This window comes from Ptychodera flava, chromosome 2 (assembly GCF_041260155.1).
Source record: "Ptychodera flava strain L36383 chromosome 2, AS_Pfla_20210202, whole genome shotgun sequence".
NCBI lineage: Eukaryota > Metazoa > Hemichordata > Enteropneusta > Ptychoderidae > Ptychodera > Ptychodera flava.
In genome coordinates this window covers 6,250,080-6,267,532 of record NC_091929.1, presented here as the reverse complement: position 1 = coordinate 6,267,532, position 17,453 = coordinate 6,250,080, and the positions used below count along the sequence as shown (strand labels likewise).

The following is a 17,453-nucleotide window of genomic DNA, read 5'->3' as shown; positions in this document are numbered from 1 at the left end:
ATGGCGATTCACCGTAGTACAGGTACATAATTTAATAAGTAAACAGCCAAGATAACAAAGTGAAAGACAAACAAAATTGGTTTATCAGATAAGTCAAACTAACAGGTGAGCGAAAAGTTGAGATGGACCAGTCGATGTCGCACGTCATATTTCTGCTGGCTTTTGTCTCGGTCGTTGCAGGCAACCCCTTATATCTGTCATGGAGAGAAGATTTCTTGACTGAAGACTTGTCGTCCGCCATTGGAAGTAACACACCACTTGAGGGAAAGGAGTGGGCAGTCAACGATGTTCTCATGCGATTAAAAGACGAAGAAATCCAGAAAGGGCGAGAAACTAGCGTCTATCCACCAAACATGCATTTCTTCCATGCTAAGCCCTTCATTGACCAAAGCAAAGTTTTCGAGATAATTAAACTCATGCCAAAAGGTGGGTGACTAACACTAAACTGGGCATTTTTATTCTTTCAGGCTGTGATACATTACAATGTAGGACTAAATATCTGACTTTATACATATATAGTGCAAACCCTTTAAATGTGATACAGATCTCTTACCATTCGTTAGCCACGTTCTGATAATTCTGAATCACATATAGGGAGCGTTCAGTTTTTTACGGCTGGGGGGCGCCGGCAAATCTTGTCGCCGGTGTTCAAAAAAATATAGAACCCCCCCCCTGCATTTTTCGTGAACAAAAGATGACCCCCCCCCTTTGTCAGACTAAAAAAATTGATGACCCCCCCCCCCCGCTTAAAAATAACTAAAACCCATATGTCAAATTTACCGCATGGTTTGGATTTGAACTCCGGTACGCGGCGCACTTTATTCGTGTAGCAGAGATGCCAGTGCACAAACTTCTCAGCCACATCCATTGAAACGTCTGTTAATTAGGATGACTGTAAGGCAATTTTTAACTTCATTTCCATAGACAACTCATGTCCATGGACATTGTATAAAGTGAACTTTATTGGAGTGGTTCGCCAAAGGCAGCCCTCCGGTTAAGAGGGTCATGGGCATTACGTAAAGTCAACTTTATTCTAGTGGGCCACCAAAGGTGGCCCGCCGGTAAAGAGGGTCGATCATGGCTATTGCATAAAGTAGACTTTACTGGACAGGGCCGCTGAAGGCGCACGGCCATTAAGATTGCCGTGGGGTATTACATAAAGTCAATTTATTGGAGTGGGCTGCCGCAAGGCGGCCCGCCGGTAAAGAGGGTCGATCATGGCCATTGCATGAAGTAAACCTTATTGGAGTGGGCCGCCAAGGCGTCTGCCCGTTAAGAGGGTCATGGTAATACATAATGTATATTTATTGTAGTGGGCCGCCGAAGGCGGCCCGCCGTTAAAGAGGGTCGATCATGGCAATGGCATAAAGTGAACTTTATTGTTGGTATTATGTTTTTGAAAATGTGGTGACCCCCCTTTCCTACCAGTGAAAAAGCGATGACCCCCCCCTTTGCGGATTCCAAAATTTTGATGACCCCCCCCTGGATTTTGCCGCCCCCCCCCCGGCCGTAAAAACTGAACGGTACCTAATGATTCGTAATCTTTGAAAAGTTGGCTTACTGCTGAGTTCGCTTTACTCATAGATATCATTCGACCCCTCCCTTGTAACGGTAGCTGTCGAAATAGGTCGTGAAAGCTATCAGTGGTAACATGCACGTTGACGACGTATAAGGGTCCAACGGTCACACAAAAAGCGCGATAACATTACACTGTTGCTATTTAAGGAAAAGTTTGTTGGTGGTCACCAAATTCTGCCAACTTGTTACTTGGTCTATGTGTCACTAGTCTATCAAATTATGGGGTCAGTTTGGCTGATTTTGCTCGAATTTGCTGACAGACCGGCATAGTGATGTCATATAACGATATCAAATGGAGTGAACTTCGCTCGCAGCGGTTTGCGATATGGTGATATAGCAAACAGGTCACTGTCAGTCCGGCTTTTTCATTACCTTGCAGCAGGTTAGAAAATAGTAAATCAATGTAATAATAAATCAATGTAAATAAATGAATAAATAATGTTTAAAAAGATATATAGATTCTGTCAGAGGTGAGTAGGAGTACTTTGTTCGATGATTATTTGAATGATTAAAATTTACAGTTCTGAAAGTAAACAGTCATGCTCAGGTCACGAATCCAAGCAATAATGAATTATACGAATCGAAAGTTCAGGAAATATCAATCACAAGATAACACACGAATTCCTGACTTTCTGTACACTCATCTAGGTACATGTCTGCGATAAATACCCTAAAAAATAAGACGTTTTTCTCCCTTTAGGTGCGGTATTACACATCCACGACAATGCAATCGCTGACATCAACTGGCTGATCAAGAACGCCACCTATCGGCCACATTGCTACATGTGTTTCACGCATGACCGAGGGGCGCTACTTTTCCAATTTGCTGAGGACCAGCCGACCGACAACAGCACCTGTGAGTGGAAGCTTGTAGCGACAGAACGGGAAACATCTGGAAATGTGGACGAATTCGATAAGAGGTAAGAAAAATGAATCCTTCATGTAGTCGACATATATTTTATCCATTCCACTGAAGTGTGTTATCTTTTACGCCCGTGAAGTCTCTTTTTTATTTTGATCGTAAATCTCGTTGACCGGCGACTGTCGTCCACAGTAAAATAAAAAATATCCCCACTCTCGAGAGTTGCCTTCTTCACCCCCCCCCCCCCCTGAGAGAATAAAGTACCTCTCCTCCTCCAACCGAACCGCTCGTGGACACCTATTTTGACGAAGAGCTTCATTTGCTCCCCCTTCATTTAGAATGAGGTCGTTTTTGGTGTGCCAGGGTTATTTGATTTTCAACCCCATTTGTAAATATTTCGAAACATCAAGTAAATAAATAACTGCCTGTAAAACAGGGCGCAAGAAGAATGAGTTTGATATTAGATCTACCTCTTTGATTTATTTAGCACATAGACGATAGCAAGGCCATACATACGATAGGACCTAATCTTTTGTTTCTTTGTTACACTTTTTTGTTTATCTGTTTTCGTATCTGTATCTGTATCTGTGTCTGACTCACAGTCTACATATCATAACCTATCTTTCTGTCTGTCTGTTTGTCTATTTGTTTGTCTCTCCGTTGTTCTTAGGTTGTATGATACCATATCGTTAATTGACGACGAACCACACACGGCATATAGTAGTCAGCACGAAGTATGGACGTACTTCAACGATTATTTTGCAACGGTGGATGGTTTAGTGTTTTATGCTGACGTCTTTGAAGATTATTATCGTCAGGGCCTGAAAGAATTTTACGATGACGGTGTGCAGTTCATGGAAGTCAGGGCTCTTTTACAACCAGTATGTACATCATTGCGCTCGCGCAAAACAATCCGAAAAATCAAATAAATATATGAGTGAGTGAGTCAGTCAGTCAGTCAGTCAGTCAGTCAGTCAGTCAGTCAGTCAGTAGTCTTTCGAATACAAATAATTCTCATCAATTCGATGAGGACATTTTTCTAATAACTTTAAGAAGTGTAAGGCTCAGTTGCTTTGGCCACACAGAAATGTCCACCAAACTCTAATTATTTTTATATACACGTCTTAAACATTTCATGATGGGAGATGAAGCAAGTAAAGAAGCACATGTTTTCTTTATCTTTTCACTTTTGACTGTGCAGTTACACTGACTGAATCAAGTCATTTTCCAAATTAATTGCAGTGTGTAGTCATAGAAGAAAAAATGTCTAGTATTTTTTATTTTGATTCAGATCTATGAACTCAATGGCACCAAATACGACTCTGAGTACACACTGCAACGATATGAAGACGCTAACAGAGACTTTCTTAAGACATATCAAGATTCCATGGGGTCAAAGATCATCTTCACCTCATTAAGGTAATGCTATGACTATTCGCCTGTCTGTTAAATTGATAAGATTCGTGTTTCGCTCGTGTTAGCAATCAGCATAAGTGCGACGGTTGTAAAGACGGCATTATTTGTAATGAAAATGATGCTGAAGATGATGATGATGATGACGACGACGATGATGATGATGGTGGTGGTGGTGGTGATGATGATGATGATGATGGTGGTTGTGGTGGTGGTGATCATCTGTTGCATTATCAAAACTAAGATCACACTTTCTCCTTGAATTTGACCCACAGAATATTGGACAAACCCACCATAGAATCCGTTGTGAACACAGCGATACAACTCAGGCAAAAATACCCTCACTTCATGGTCGGTTTTGACCTCGTCGCCCAAGAGGATGCTGGTCGCCCTCTAGTGTTTTACTTGGACGAATTGTTGATACCCTCTGATCGAGGAGAAGAGTTGCCCTACTATTTCCATGCGGGAGAGACAAGTACTTATTTACTTTAAATTTTTAAATTCACATACTCTCGCACTTTGCAACACTTTGTTTTACTTGCTCTGTCTGTCTGTCTGTCTGTCTCTCACTCTCTCCCCCTCTCTCTCCCCTCTCCTCCCTCTCTCTCCCTCTCCCCCCCCTCTCTCTCTCTCTCTCTCTCTCTCTCTCTCTCTCTCTCTCTCTCTCTCTCTCTCTCTCTCTCTCTCTCTCTCTCTCTCTCTCGCTTCTCTCTCTCTCTCTCTCTGATATGTTTGGTACCTATTACAGTACGAATTCATGCGATCGCCAGATAGGTAAATTTTATTGTCTGAAATTTGCCTCAAGTGCTTAATACATATATAGTGTCAAGTGGGTCAAACCATTTATGGTGATTGTTTGGATAGAATCGGACAAGTAAAATTTGTTTTTCATGTCGGTACTTGGAGACCAAATCAGAACTTTATGCACAACTTGGACCTATCCACATTGATTATCAAGAGCTTCTCTGTTGGACAAAAATTCGCCGTTCTTAGACACACTGCTTGTTTATGATATAAAGTAAAACCTACAACCAAATTTACTTGATAACATAGTCCACAATATCTAATTCGAGAATCAGGTAGTGAGGACTGCGGTTTTGAAATCCCCTACGTTATGTATTGTATATCTATGACCCGCACTTACAACTCATAGTATACCTGAAAGTTTACACTTTACGAGGCTTTCATTTGATATATAAGCCGGTATATAACTTCTGTCACTTATATTGACATACAACTATGTAAGTATAACCAGAGGCACGTCTCTTGTCGAGGTCAGGCTGTTTTAACTTAGAAACAAGCACTCGAAAATGTAACCTTTGACCTCTCTTTCCATATAGATTGGCAAGGAGTCGAGACAGACGAAAATCTTATCGACGCTTTGATGCTGAACTCCTCGAGATTGGGACATGCTTACGGGGCAATCAAACATCCATCGGTTTTGAAAAAAATCAAAGAGAGAAATATTCCTATTGAGGTTAATCCCATCTCCTCACAGGTTGGTTTTCCCCTTTATTGTGTTTTGCGACAAGGTAAATATTTTCCCTCTGAATTCAGTCTACAAATCATAGTTTATATGGCTTAACGTTCTTTCTTGTTTACTTTTCGTAATGTTGAAACTGAGGTGGCGCTATAGGTGAAACATGAGATTCGGATGGACCACGGTCAAAACAAAACCGCTTGCAAACACTGTAGATATGCATGTGTTTGTACACAATTTTTTGAGTTTTATTTTGTTCCGCTATTACATGATTCTTCAGTGTCTGTTTACCATAGAACGCAACAGAAGTCAGAGTGAAAAGTTTATTCCCGAGTTGGCCTGTTCGATACGGTGGTTTCGCCAAACAATCGTTTAACCGATGTTCAGAATATTGAGTATTGGAAAAGGAAAATATCTGTAAACATGTGTTTTAAAGTCTGACTGTCTTTTTGTGTGTGGCTTTTACATTTATGTAGCATATTTCTAATCTTCTTTATCTCTAAGGTATTGAAACATTTTGATGACATTCGGAACATGCCTGCAGCGTACTTGATTGCGGAAGGATATCCGGTTGTGATCGGATCTGATGACCCTGTTGTTTGGGGAGCCACGCCAATATCACATGATTACTACGAGGTATTCATGGGCGTCGCTAGTGCAAGATCAGATTTGAGACTTTTGAAACAACTGACAGTGGACTCTATCAGGTAACGATTACGCTTTATTGTGCGTTAACGTGTATCTGCCAAGGGCAGCCACCAACCACTGATGTTCGCGAAGCCCTTCCCTAGCGGGCAGGAAGACATTTGTCCAGTATCAGAGAAGGGCAGGCATTGCCAGCATTGCTTCTGCACTGGGGGACGTGGACGTGCATGGATTCGACTAAGTGTTCGTGGGGCTACGCCTCTGGGGGTGCAAGGGCAAAATTTTGTGACGAGGAGGGGCAGTAGCGGAAAGAAAAAAATTAGATAGTGGTTCGAGGGTAGCTTTCACAACTTTCACATGCACTTTGCCACCACAAAGTTTCATTTTGTTCCAAAACACCTTACAGGGTAGTTTATTTCACTCGATAGAGGCACCTATGCTCACAGTTTCTCCAAAGTAGTCAACCTGAAGGCCACAGTGTATGTACCTATACAAAGACATCGCGAAGTTTACCACAAACATTACAAATACATCACAAAATATTACGAACATCAAGAAATCATGTTTTGAAAAAAATTTACATACAGTAAGATAAAAATATAGTAAAAAATATAAGAAAATGAAACAGCTTGAATATTATAAGCTGGCAAAATAAAGCTAAGCGAAAAAAAAAGCAAAGACATGCTGTAAAGTTTGTGAAATATGTGATAAGGTAGAAACAGGGTGTCAGGTAGCGCTGCTGGTGACGAACACTGAAAATAAATATTTAAGTTTAAATTGCCGCAAATTTTCACTGAGTAACTTTGATGACGACAAATGATAACATAAATTAATGTGAGGAAAGACAGGCAGACAGTTCGACTGACAGGCAAACTTTTATCCACTGATGACGTCACAGCCAAAGAAGTCTATCCTTGCCTTTGTCCCACCAAATTGAAATGTCATCATAAAGAGGTTTTTGACTTTGCCAAATTTTCCAAAAGTTCTCTACTTGGTTTTCGAAATTAATACATGACAAGTGACTGTTATTGAATTTCCATGTCCCTTTCCCATGTTAGTGAAATCTTTTTATTTGAAAAAGATAAATTTATTTCAACAAAGTGGCCAATAAAACAAGTCTTCATGACTGTGAATGTGTCAAGCGTTTGAACAAGCTCACAAAGGACCTTGTCTGAAAAAGAAATCAGTCATTTAACTAAAAAGATCATCGTATAAATGCATTCAGGATGCATTCTTAGTAATATGGTAATATCTTTTTTTTGAAAAAGATAAATTTATTTCAACATGGTCACAAATAAAACAAATCTACATAACTGTGAATGCATTAAAATTACAATGCAACTTGTCTGAAAAAAAAAATTAGCTGTTTAATTACAAAGATCATCATATGAATGCATTCAAGATGCATTCTTCTCCTTCAAGTCTTACAAGGCTTGAAAACTTTGTGATAAAATCCTCAGTTTTGTTCATCATCTTATAAGTGAAATACAATGTATTCATCCATGAGGAGAGATAACATTTCAATTGCATGACATAGGATTGAAGGGAAACTTTAATCCCACCAAGAGTAACCGAATTTCGAATATTCCAAACTGTATATTTTACAAAGGAAGTAATACAGTAAATAATGTCAGATGTTGCATTATTATCATTTTCGATTCCTGCAATTGCTAATCTTTTGATATTGATATTATTATCAAAGTTGCGTTTTCTGACAAAGACAATAATACATTTCTGCCAGATTTCTTTAACATATTTACACTCAAATAAGATGTGTTCAAGTGTTTCTTCTTGGCCACAAATATGGCATTTCCCATTACTTAAATTGAAAGTTTTGGCCAAGCTTCCTGTGACTAGGCCTCGATGGAAAATCTTCCAATTTAAATCATTTACTGAATTGCTGACAATTCCGGCTGAATAGAGTAGCTTTGTAACTGTCAGTGAGACTTAGATTCTCAGCCCATTTTTGACCAATCTGACCTTTGACTGCATGCCATTTCTTATCAACTAATTTCCAATAAAGTGACTTGGTTTTGACATCACTTTTTGTCAGACCATAATTCTCTAAGTCTAAATATCATAGTTTTCTTCATTTTGGATGTTTGAAGAGATGATTTGTTTCCAGGAATCTGGAATAGCATTGAGGAGTGTTTCATACTCTGTCTTGATTTACTCTTGCACATGTCTATTTGTACCTCCTCTAATTGTGCCATTATTTCCCATTGTTGAAGCCAGTCATTTCTGTCATCATTCCAGATGTCCCTAAGCCTTAAAATTCCACTCTTTGACCATTTTTCATAAAAGAGGACACTTCTTCATTCTTAATATTGTCATTATACCACAGAACTTCTCTAAGAAAATTGTGTTTTGACGTTTTGATAATATCATTGCAAATTTTTTTGAAAAAGATAAATTTATTCCACATAGTCACAAATAAAACAAATCTACATAACTGTGAATGCATTAAAATTACAATGCGTCTTGTCTGAAGACAAAAAAACCCCAAATAATTAGCTGTTTAATTGCAAAGATCATCATATGAATGCATTCAGGATGCATTCTTCTCCTTCCAAGGCTTGAAAACTTTGTGATAAAATCCTCAGTTTTATTCATCATCTTATAAGTGAAATATAATGTATTCATCCATGAGGAGAGATAACATTTCAATTGCATGACATAGGATTGAAGGGAAACTTTAATCCCATCAAGAGTAACCGAATTTCGAATATTCCAAACTGTATATTTTACAAAGGAAGTAATACAGTAAATAATGTCAGATGTTGCATTATTATCATTTTCGATTCCTGCAATTGCTAATCTTTGATATTGATATTATTATCAAAGTTGTGTTTTCTGACAAAGAAACAAATACATTTCTGCCAGATTTCTTTTACATATTTACACTCAAATAAGATGTGTTCCAGTATTTCTTCTTGGCCACAAATATGACATTCCCATCACTTAAATTGAAAGTTTTGGCCAAGCTTCCTGTGACTAGGCCTCGATGGAAAATCTTCCAATTTAAATCATTTACTGAATTGCTGACAATTCCTGTTGAATTAAGACGGCTGAATAAAGTAGCTTTGTAGCTGTCAGTGAGACTTAGATTCTCAGCCCATTTTTGACCAATCTGACCTTTGACTGCATGCCATTTCTTATCAACTAATTTCCAATAAAGTGACTTGGTTTTGACATCACTTTTTGTCAGACCATAATTCTCTAAGTCTAAAATATCATAGTTTTCTTCATTTTGGATGTTTGAAGAGATGATTTGTTTCCAGGAATCTGGAATAGCATTGAGGAGTGTTTCATACTGTCTTGATTTCCTCTTGCACATGTCTAATTGTACCTCCTCTAATTTTGCAATAAGTTTCCCACACTGTAAAAATAGCGGACGCCAGACGCGTCTTTACGCGTTCAAAATGTACATGTCGGTGTTCAAATTTGAACGGATATAGTGTTCATATTGTTAACACTAGTGTTCATATTATTAACAATGATGTTCTAAACCTGAACACGTAGTGTTAACAACCATCTCCTTCAAGTGTTCAAAAACTCAGCATTACAGAAATTTTGCAATACTGTAAAACAATTAACAATCTTTAGTGTTTTTTACTTTACTATGGCTATATTAAATTTACTACTGCATCGCTGTTAAGCAAACGTACACGGATTTTGATGTAACGATTTTCCCACTAAGTGAAAAATATCTCTGGTCTAAAATTGCTGAAAGCATGTTTTTTCTAAAAGAGAAAGTATACAAAATAATTTTACACGTTTATTACGGGTTGAAATTTTGAAATTTGGAAAAGAAAATCAGATAACCACCATGAACGTTTTAATTTTAACATCGGCGTGCAAGAGGCGTTCTACTCCTTAACACTTGGTGTTCAAGTTTGGTGCCTCTTCTTATCCCGTCATGCATCAAAACGGAAGATGCGACATTTTTCTTGTAAACGCACGCTGAAGTTGTGATCGTGGAGAAGCAAGACCAGAAAGGGTAAGTTTTCTCTCCAAAATTGTAAAAGGTGTTAAATTTTGAAGCATCTGTATTATTATCCTTTGAAATTATTTGTGTAGTACTTTGGAATAGCTAAAATACGTGAAGAAACCTTTTTTTCTTTCAGTGGCTTGTATACCATACTATAGCTGTCAATACGCAGCGGTGTTTTGGGCCATGGCGTATCGATCGCACTCGGGTCAAGGGTCATCACCGCAAAACTGTGGCGATGACCCTTGACCCGAGCGCGATCGATATGCCACACACCGCTGCGTAATCACAGCTAACACATGTCTTTTAGTAATCACAATCGCATATAAAACATTAGTTAATAGTAAACATTAGTTTACACATAGAGTGTCCACTCTATTTTTACAGCATATGAAAGTTGGCCTTTCTTTTACTTTTCATCAGTTGATGACAAGAAGAAGCCAATATTTTGTAACAGTATCGAAAAGAGGCACTGTATACAAAAGTCACCCCTTTTCCTTAACCTAATAAGGCCACCTTGTCTTTCAGTTAAAGTCTCATGTCGTCATATTACCTATTGTTGCATTATTTTTAGGATGTGAAAAGTTGGATTTACCTGGTAATCGAAGAGTTATCACAGAAGCTGATGGTACAGAAATTGAAGAAGATGAGTGTAGAGGTTGCTGTCTGGAAACAAGCTTGAAAACCTCAGTTCATCTCTAATGTAGATTTAAACTTCCGAGGGTCAGTAACTGAATTTTGATAAGTTTCTGTATTTTTTTCTGAATTTATCTAAGCTTTGGTAGAACGCTATGATCAACTAAATGTTACTGGAGAATAAGCTTTCAAATACGTGTAGTCTACCTTATCTGATGCAAGAATGGAATGAAGAATTAAAGCAGAAAGCGACAGAAAATTCAGAGTGAAAAATGTACACTCTGAATTTCTGAATTTTCTGAAATTTTCACTCTGAATTTTCTGTCGCTTTCTGCTTCCATTCTTCATTGCACCCTTGCATCTGATGAAGGAAACGTCACGTCTTTGAATGCTTGTGCTCCAGTAACATTTAGTTGATCATAGCCTGCTACCAAATCTTAGATTATTTTGTATTGTAGATCAACATGTCTTTTGTTCTCGATTTGTTACTGTTTTTTAGCTTTGCTTTTAGGTGAATGCGAGGCATCGTCCTCAAATTTTTACATCCCAAGCTTTTTCTTCAAAACGGCCAATACGATTCCTTAAATATTTGGAGTACAGGTTCCCAGAGGTTACCCTAATCATATATGTCCAAGTTATGGCGAAATACGCAAATTTGTATTTTTGAGGCGAATTTTGCTATGTTTTGGCAAATATCTTCTTCTCTCTTACTGGTGGTTCGACGTCTTCAATATTTTGTCAAAATGTCCCTGAGAATGACCTTCGTAAAATTTGTGCTAGTTGTGATGAAATATTCAGATTTTTGTTTTTCATGGCAATTTTTTTTTGTTTTGGTCAAAAAATCTTTAAAAATCTTCTTCAAAACTATTTAATGAACAGCTTTGATATTTTTGACAAGTCTCTGCGGATAGCTTTTCAGATTGTTCAAATGATGCAGAAATATGCAAATTTGTATTTTTGAGACATAAAAGACATTCAGACATTTTTAAGACAGGGAATTATCAGAATGTGATATATTCAAGTTATGATGAAATCTGCAAGTTTTCATTTTGGGGTCAATTTTTACCATTTTTGGTCAAAAAAATTGTATCTTAAAAATTACCCGTCTGATAGGTTTGATATTTGCTACACATGTTTTTTGGGATGATCTCAATTTGATATGTCCAAATCATGGTGAAATCTTCAATTGTGTATTTTTTGCAGCTATTTTCCCATTTTTGGTGAGGCCATCCCGAAGTGAGCTGTCAGAGATCCTTTACATAACACTGCGAGCTCTTTCGACATCTAAGTCGCTTGTTGTATTACTATTTTGGTGTTGAAATGGCTAACATTCAGGTTGTTGCTATTGGTTTTAGACTTACTATGACACTTTGTGACAACTTGACATGTTGTGTTTACTTTAGTGTGGACAACTATGTACCATGTGCATCAGAGAAGCCTTGACTAACCTTTTTCCAAGTTTGCAATTGTCTATACAAGAGGAAATGTCTTAAACTATCTTACAAAAACGAAGTAAACATTTCATACGAATACGTGTTTTCAACACAATAAGTAAGCCGAATTTTGAGCTTTTTCAAAACAGATATTTTTGTACGTTTTTACAAGTATGAACATATAACGTAATCCACAATATTGAAGTTAAACCTGTTTTGTTCATATATTTTGAAAACGATCGACAGTGTTTATAAAGATTTTCTTTTGTTTATGTTTTGATAGGAAGGTGTTTACACCGTTGGTGTTTTCCTCTGACAAACTTTACAAAGTGGCCATGTTTTTTCCCCATTTTACACTAAATAATTGTATTTTACTCAACTAATTTTTGTGTATTTTTAGAATAAAATAATTTTACTGAATATCAGTGGTCCGTTATGTTATTTCCAGGCTTGAACACCCCCTGAACGCCAAAAGTTAATGTGTTCAACAAGTGCATATCATGTGTTCAATCCTTTAACACACTTATCGTTGAACGGCGTCCATGCGTTCAAAAAGTGTTACAGCCCTTTGAACGCGTAAATGCGTTCAATTTTTTGAACACATTTCATGTGCAAAGTGTGTTCAGATATGGAACACCATGTGTTCAATATAATGTCTGATGAACACATAGTGTTCAAAATCTGCACACGTGTGTTCAAAAATTGAACGTTGGTTGAACACGTAGTGTTAAATTTCTGAACGTCTAGACGCGTTCAAAAAGTGTTACAAAAAGGCGTTTAATTGGTGTTCTATCCTTGAACACTTAATTTTACAGTGCATGGTTGAAGCCAGTCATTTCTGTCATCATTCCAGATGTCCCTAAGCCTTAAAATTCCACTCTTTGACCATTTTTCATAAAGAGGACACTTCCTTCATTCTTAATATTGTCATTATACCACAGAACTTTTCTAAGAAGATTCTGTTTTGATGTTGGTAGATTCACTCTTGTAAGTCTAAGTGACTTCCAGGTATTTAACATATCCACATACACCATTGGGGTTCGTTTGTTGTTGACTTTGAAATTGAGATGGAGGTAGTGATAATCACTTTTCAGTTTATTGTCATAATTCGCTATGAAATATTTTGATAAGCTGGCCCATTTAGGGGTCCCTTTATCTGGATTTTTCTCAAATAATTTCATAAGCCACTTTAATTGGAGTGCATTAATTTTTTCTTCAATGTCGACAACTTTTTTGCCACAGTCATCATATCTTTGAATGAAAATGCCCCTTTTTATAACTTCTCGTTTGCCTCTCCAAATAAAATTCCATAATTTACTATTTGCTTCATTAATAATTTCCTTAGGTACGTGATCAAATGATGCCAGGTACCATAATTTTGATGCAGCCAGCATATTAGCTACAATTGCCCTGCCTTTAAAAGACAGATTTCTAGTATTCCAGATCTTAAGACAATTCGTAAATTTTTCCATCACTGTTTTCCAGTTTTCTCTAGATGTGTTACTGTTTCCAAACCCAACTCCCCAGATCTGTAAAACCTTGTTTGAAAATCGACCCCTTCCACTGAATCAGTGCGGTTTTTAAAACTCCCAGCCCATAAACCTTTGGATTTCTTTTTGTTCAGCTTTGCACCTGTTGCTTTTTCATATTTGTTGAACATTTTCAACGACTGAGTAATGCTTTTCAAATTTCTCAAATAAAGAGTCGTATCATCTGCAAAACTCTTAATTTTTTCCTCTTGTTTGTCTGGTAGTATGAATCCTGATATGCTGTCATCTTTACGAATATTTTCAGCTAGCACTTCTGCTGCCATAATATACAGTAACGGTGATAAGGGGCACCCTTGTCTCACACCCTTATGAAGATGAATATTGCGAGAAAGAAAGCCATTACACTTAATTTTGCAAGTAGTATTATTATAAAGAATTTTTATCCACTTGATAAAGTCAGAGCCAAAGTTGAATTTGTCAAGAACTTGAAAAAGGAAATCTCGTTTTGATAATGTCATTGCAAATGTTTCAGGTATAGCGCCCTCGCCGGCAGCGAAGAACAACAGTGCATGGACCTGTGGGCTGAAAAATGGCAAATATTCCTGGACAAAGTGTTAGACATGTACAACATCACTGACTGGGAACGATATGTACCGACGCCTGGACCAACTACGCCACCTATCCAGCCCGTAACAACTGGCGGTGCGTCGATGCAAATCAATGACGTCAACATCGTCCGACTGTTTACCGTATTCACACTACTTGTGATGATGATCGCATGCTGAGAACGGACCATTGTTATAGAACTTTTGTAGCTTGCTCAATCAAAAACCCACCCGTACCAGTCAAACTGTAATTCATGAACTTGACAAGTTGCTCGTAGCCTCGCAAAGTTCCTTTTTAATCGTATACTAGAATTTGCTGTAAACTACAGTGAAAAAACTGTTAGCAAAACATGTAAAACGGAATGTAAGCTTAATTGCGCATAATCATGGTAAAAAGTGAATATTCTACAAGGTATCCTCTCTCCCTCCCTCCCCCCTCTCTCTCTCTCTCTCTCTCTCTCTCTCTCTCTCTCTCTCTCTCTCTCTCTCTCTCTCCTCTCTCTCTCTCTCTCTCTCTCTCTCTCTCTCTCTCTCTCTCTCTCTCTTCTCCTCTCTCTCTCTCTCCTCTCTCTCTCTCTCTCTTCTCTCTCTCTCTCTCTTTCTCTCTCTCCGATGCACATACAAACATACATCAGTTCTATCGTGTACAGTGACTATATCAGATTAGTGAGTATCCTTCGTTTGTTTTGTACAAAATGCTCATTAGTATAATATTCATAAATCAAAAGATTTATTTTAAATACCGAACATCAGGTGAATGCAGGATTGCTGTAACGTTTGACAAATTGTGATAATGACAAAACGGTTTATTTCATAATTCACAGAAAATGCTATCGATACACAACGAAAACTTTATGTTTAACCACAAATAGCATGACAACAATCTGCATGATAATTTTTACCAGTGTTTATGCCAAAGGCAAAAGACAATCAAATATCATTTTTAAACAATCAATAAATACCTTCAACAGAGCGCTAATGACTCTATGACCTTACAATATCATAAACTGTGTGTCGAATATTTTGGCAATCATATTTCTATGAAGCCCTTGAAACTCTTCCGGGAAATCATGTATGAGATACTTATATTATAAAAAAATGTTAAAATTAGTTTATCATTCATGAGTTATAGGCCAGTAGCGATAAGTTTTAATGATTGTACAGTATTTTGCGTTTTAACGTCAACTACAGTTTCTTGTTCTCCTCCCCAGCACATGTTTAGACTCACAGTATTCAGCTTGTCAACTCAGCCTGTACATGTGTAGACTACATTGTTATTGTTGACTAGTGAATTCTGGTCCGGACTAGAATTCAAATATAAACAATAACTCTGCATATTACACGTGGTGGTCATGATGATGACGACGCTGACGATGATGACGATGTTGATGACGATGAGACGACGACGACGACGACGAAAATGTTGGTGGTGTGATGATAATAATAATAATCATCATCATCATCACCATCGTCATCATCATCATCATCATTAACATCATCATCTTCACCATTAACATATCATCAATTATTATTATTATTATTATTATTATTATTATTATTATTATTATTATTATTATTATTATCATCATCATCATCATCATCATCATCAAGATCATAATGATCATCATGGTAAGGATAGCTGTTTTTGTTTTAGTGGCAATACTCTCAAGTAACACTAGCATCTCATTGTCATCGGTTGGAAAGGCATTCTGATTGTATACATGATTAAGTATGGAAAACAGATATCGGACATACGTCTATCCGTCACTTAGTAAAACCCACTGATGACTGGAAGTAGAGTTGTATCATGACACGCATTAATCTTCAGTCCTAATCGAGTCACGTCATAAAGCCACGTGTAGAGTGCCATATTCTAGGAAAGTAGACGACGGTAGAATTGTATCTTAGAGCGCGGACACATCCTAAATTTCCCCTGGTCCACCCCTCGTACCAACCCTGATGTTATTTAGTTAGTTACAAAGTTACGTTATCCTACAAGAGGTTCTTAGGTCAAAATTATCGTTCTATTGATGTCTGCAAACAATGTAGAGTATTGTGGCCGTCTGGGAGAGCTGTTTTCAGAGCCTGTCCGACAACGCTGCCATCTACGGCCAAGTTTGGTCAGCCAGAGTTTATGGTTGCGGGTAACACTATGATAGGCGGTGACAGCGATATCATATGGGAGATATATTGAAGTCATTACTTGATTAAAGTAATTTCACAATTCATGTTTTATCGAAAGTTAACCAAACAACTTTCCTCTTTGGTTCGATTGATAAAAAAGATGCGAATAAGTCGATGATGTGGCCGGGAAATTCCTAATCCTATGCAGCATTTTTCATCATAGGTAATGTGTCAGCAAATTTAACGGCCTTTTTGTTATTTAATGCCATTGTAGGTGCGGTATCGTAATCCTTCATAGTTACAAATTCTTTCTGTCGTAAATGTTTGCTGTGAAATGGGAAAACAGTGAAAGTGAGTCACGGGGAGTCCCGCCTCAGGACCCTGGAAGCCGATTACGTTGTTACCATTTGTAAAGTGAAAGCATCCAAACAACTCATACTTATGTTAATAAGGCTGATGAATACAGGTATCCATGGTTCACCTGCAGCTGGCGCTATGTAGGTCAATACGTCGGTGTGACGCGATAGGGAAAGCCCCTAAACAGTACCTGATCGGCCTGACAATAGAGCTTCACATTCCAGGCCAGGTAAAAACGAGGTAAATAAACTCACCATTCTCTATGCACAATCAGGGCTATGTCCCGTGTTTACCCATCATCTTTTGTGATCGTGGACTGGTTTACGTCAGAGCTAAATCAGGCCCCAATCTGGTCGAGCAATCATTTTTCTCTGTCAAATTACTACTTCTGTAAAATATCATCAATAGCGAGGGAGGAATGCTTGCATCATGATTTGCAACACAGATAGTGCAAGGTCACACATTCCAAACTGTTTCATGTTCGCTTGAAATGGCTGGGTTATTGTCTATCTGTCTTGGTATGGGTCTGTCTAAGCATGCGTGTACACTTTGTATTTATGTACGCACGTTAAAGTACTACGTACGTATGTGTGTATGTGTGTATGTATGTATGTATGTATGTATGTATGTATGTATGTATGTATGTATGTATGTATGTATGTATGTATGTATGTATGTATGTATGTATGTATGTATGTATGTATGTATGTATGTATGTATGTATGTGTGTGTGTGTATGCATATATGTACGTACATGTATATGTCTGTGTGTGTATGTTTGTGTGTATATGCATCTATGTGTCTATGTTTGTAGTCCATGTGCAGTGCATAGTAAGAAG

At 37.7% G+C, this 17,453-nt stretch overlaps 1 protein-coding gene across 1 annotated transcript; it reads left to right on the top strand.

Moving 5' to 3' along the window:
• Positions 1–86: 86 nt before the first annotated feature.
• LOC139152141 (adenosine deaminase 2-like) lies at positions 87–14,507 on the top strand. Its single transcript, XM_070725242.1, has 8 exons — positions 87–426; positions 2,279–2,498; positions 3,111–3,321; positions 3,732–3,859; positions 4,129–4,328; positions 5,194–5,351; positions 5,838–6,040; positions 14,061–14,507. Exons 1-8 carry the CDS (start codon positions 123–125, stop codon positions 14,311–14,313), a joined length of 1,677 nt encoding a protein of 558 aa, XP_070581343.1. The 5' UTR covers positions 87–122; the 3' UTR covers positions 14,314–14,507.
• Positions 14,508–17,453: the final 2,946 nt, after the last annotated feature.

Excerpts from the sequence above, each read along its gene's own strand:
- LOC139152141 (XM_070725242.1), top strand. The coding sequence starts at position 123 with ATGGACCAGTCGATGTCGCACGTCATATTTCTGCTGGCTTTTGTCTCG. Across the intron at positions 2,499-3,110 it reads GTGGACGAATTCGATAAGAG|GTTGTATGATACCATATCGT; the intron begins GTAAGAAAAATG and ends CGTTGTTCTTAG. Across the intron at positions 3,860-4,128 it reads ATCATCTTCACCTCATTAAG|AATATTGGACAAACCCACCA; the intron begins GTAATGCTATGA and ends TTTGACCCACAG.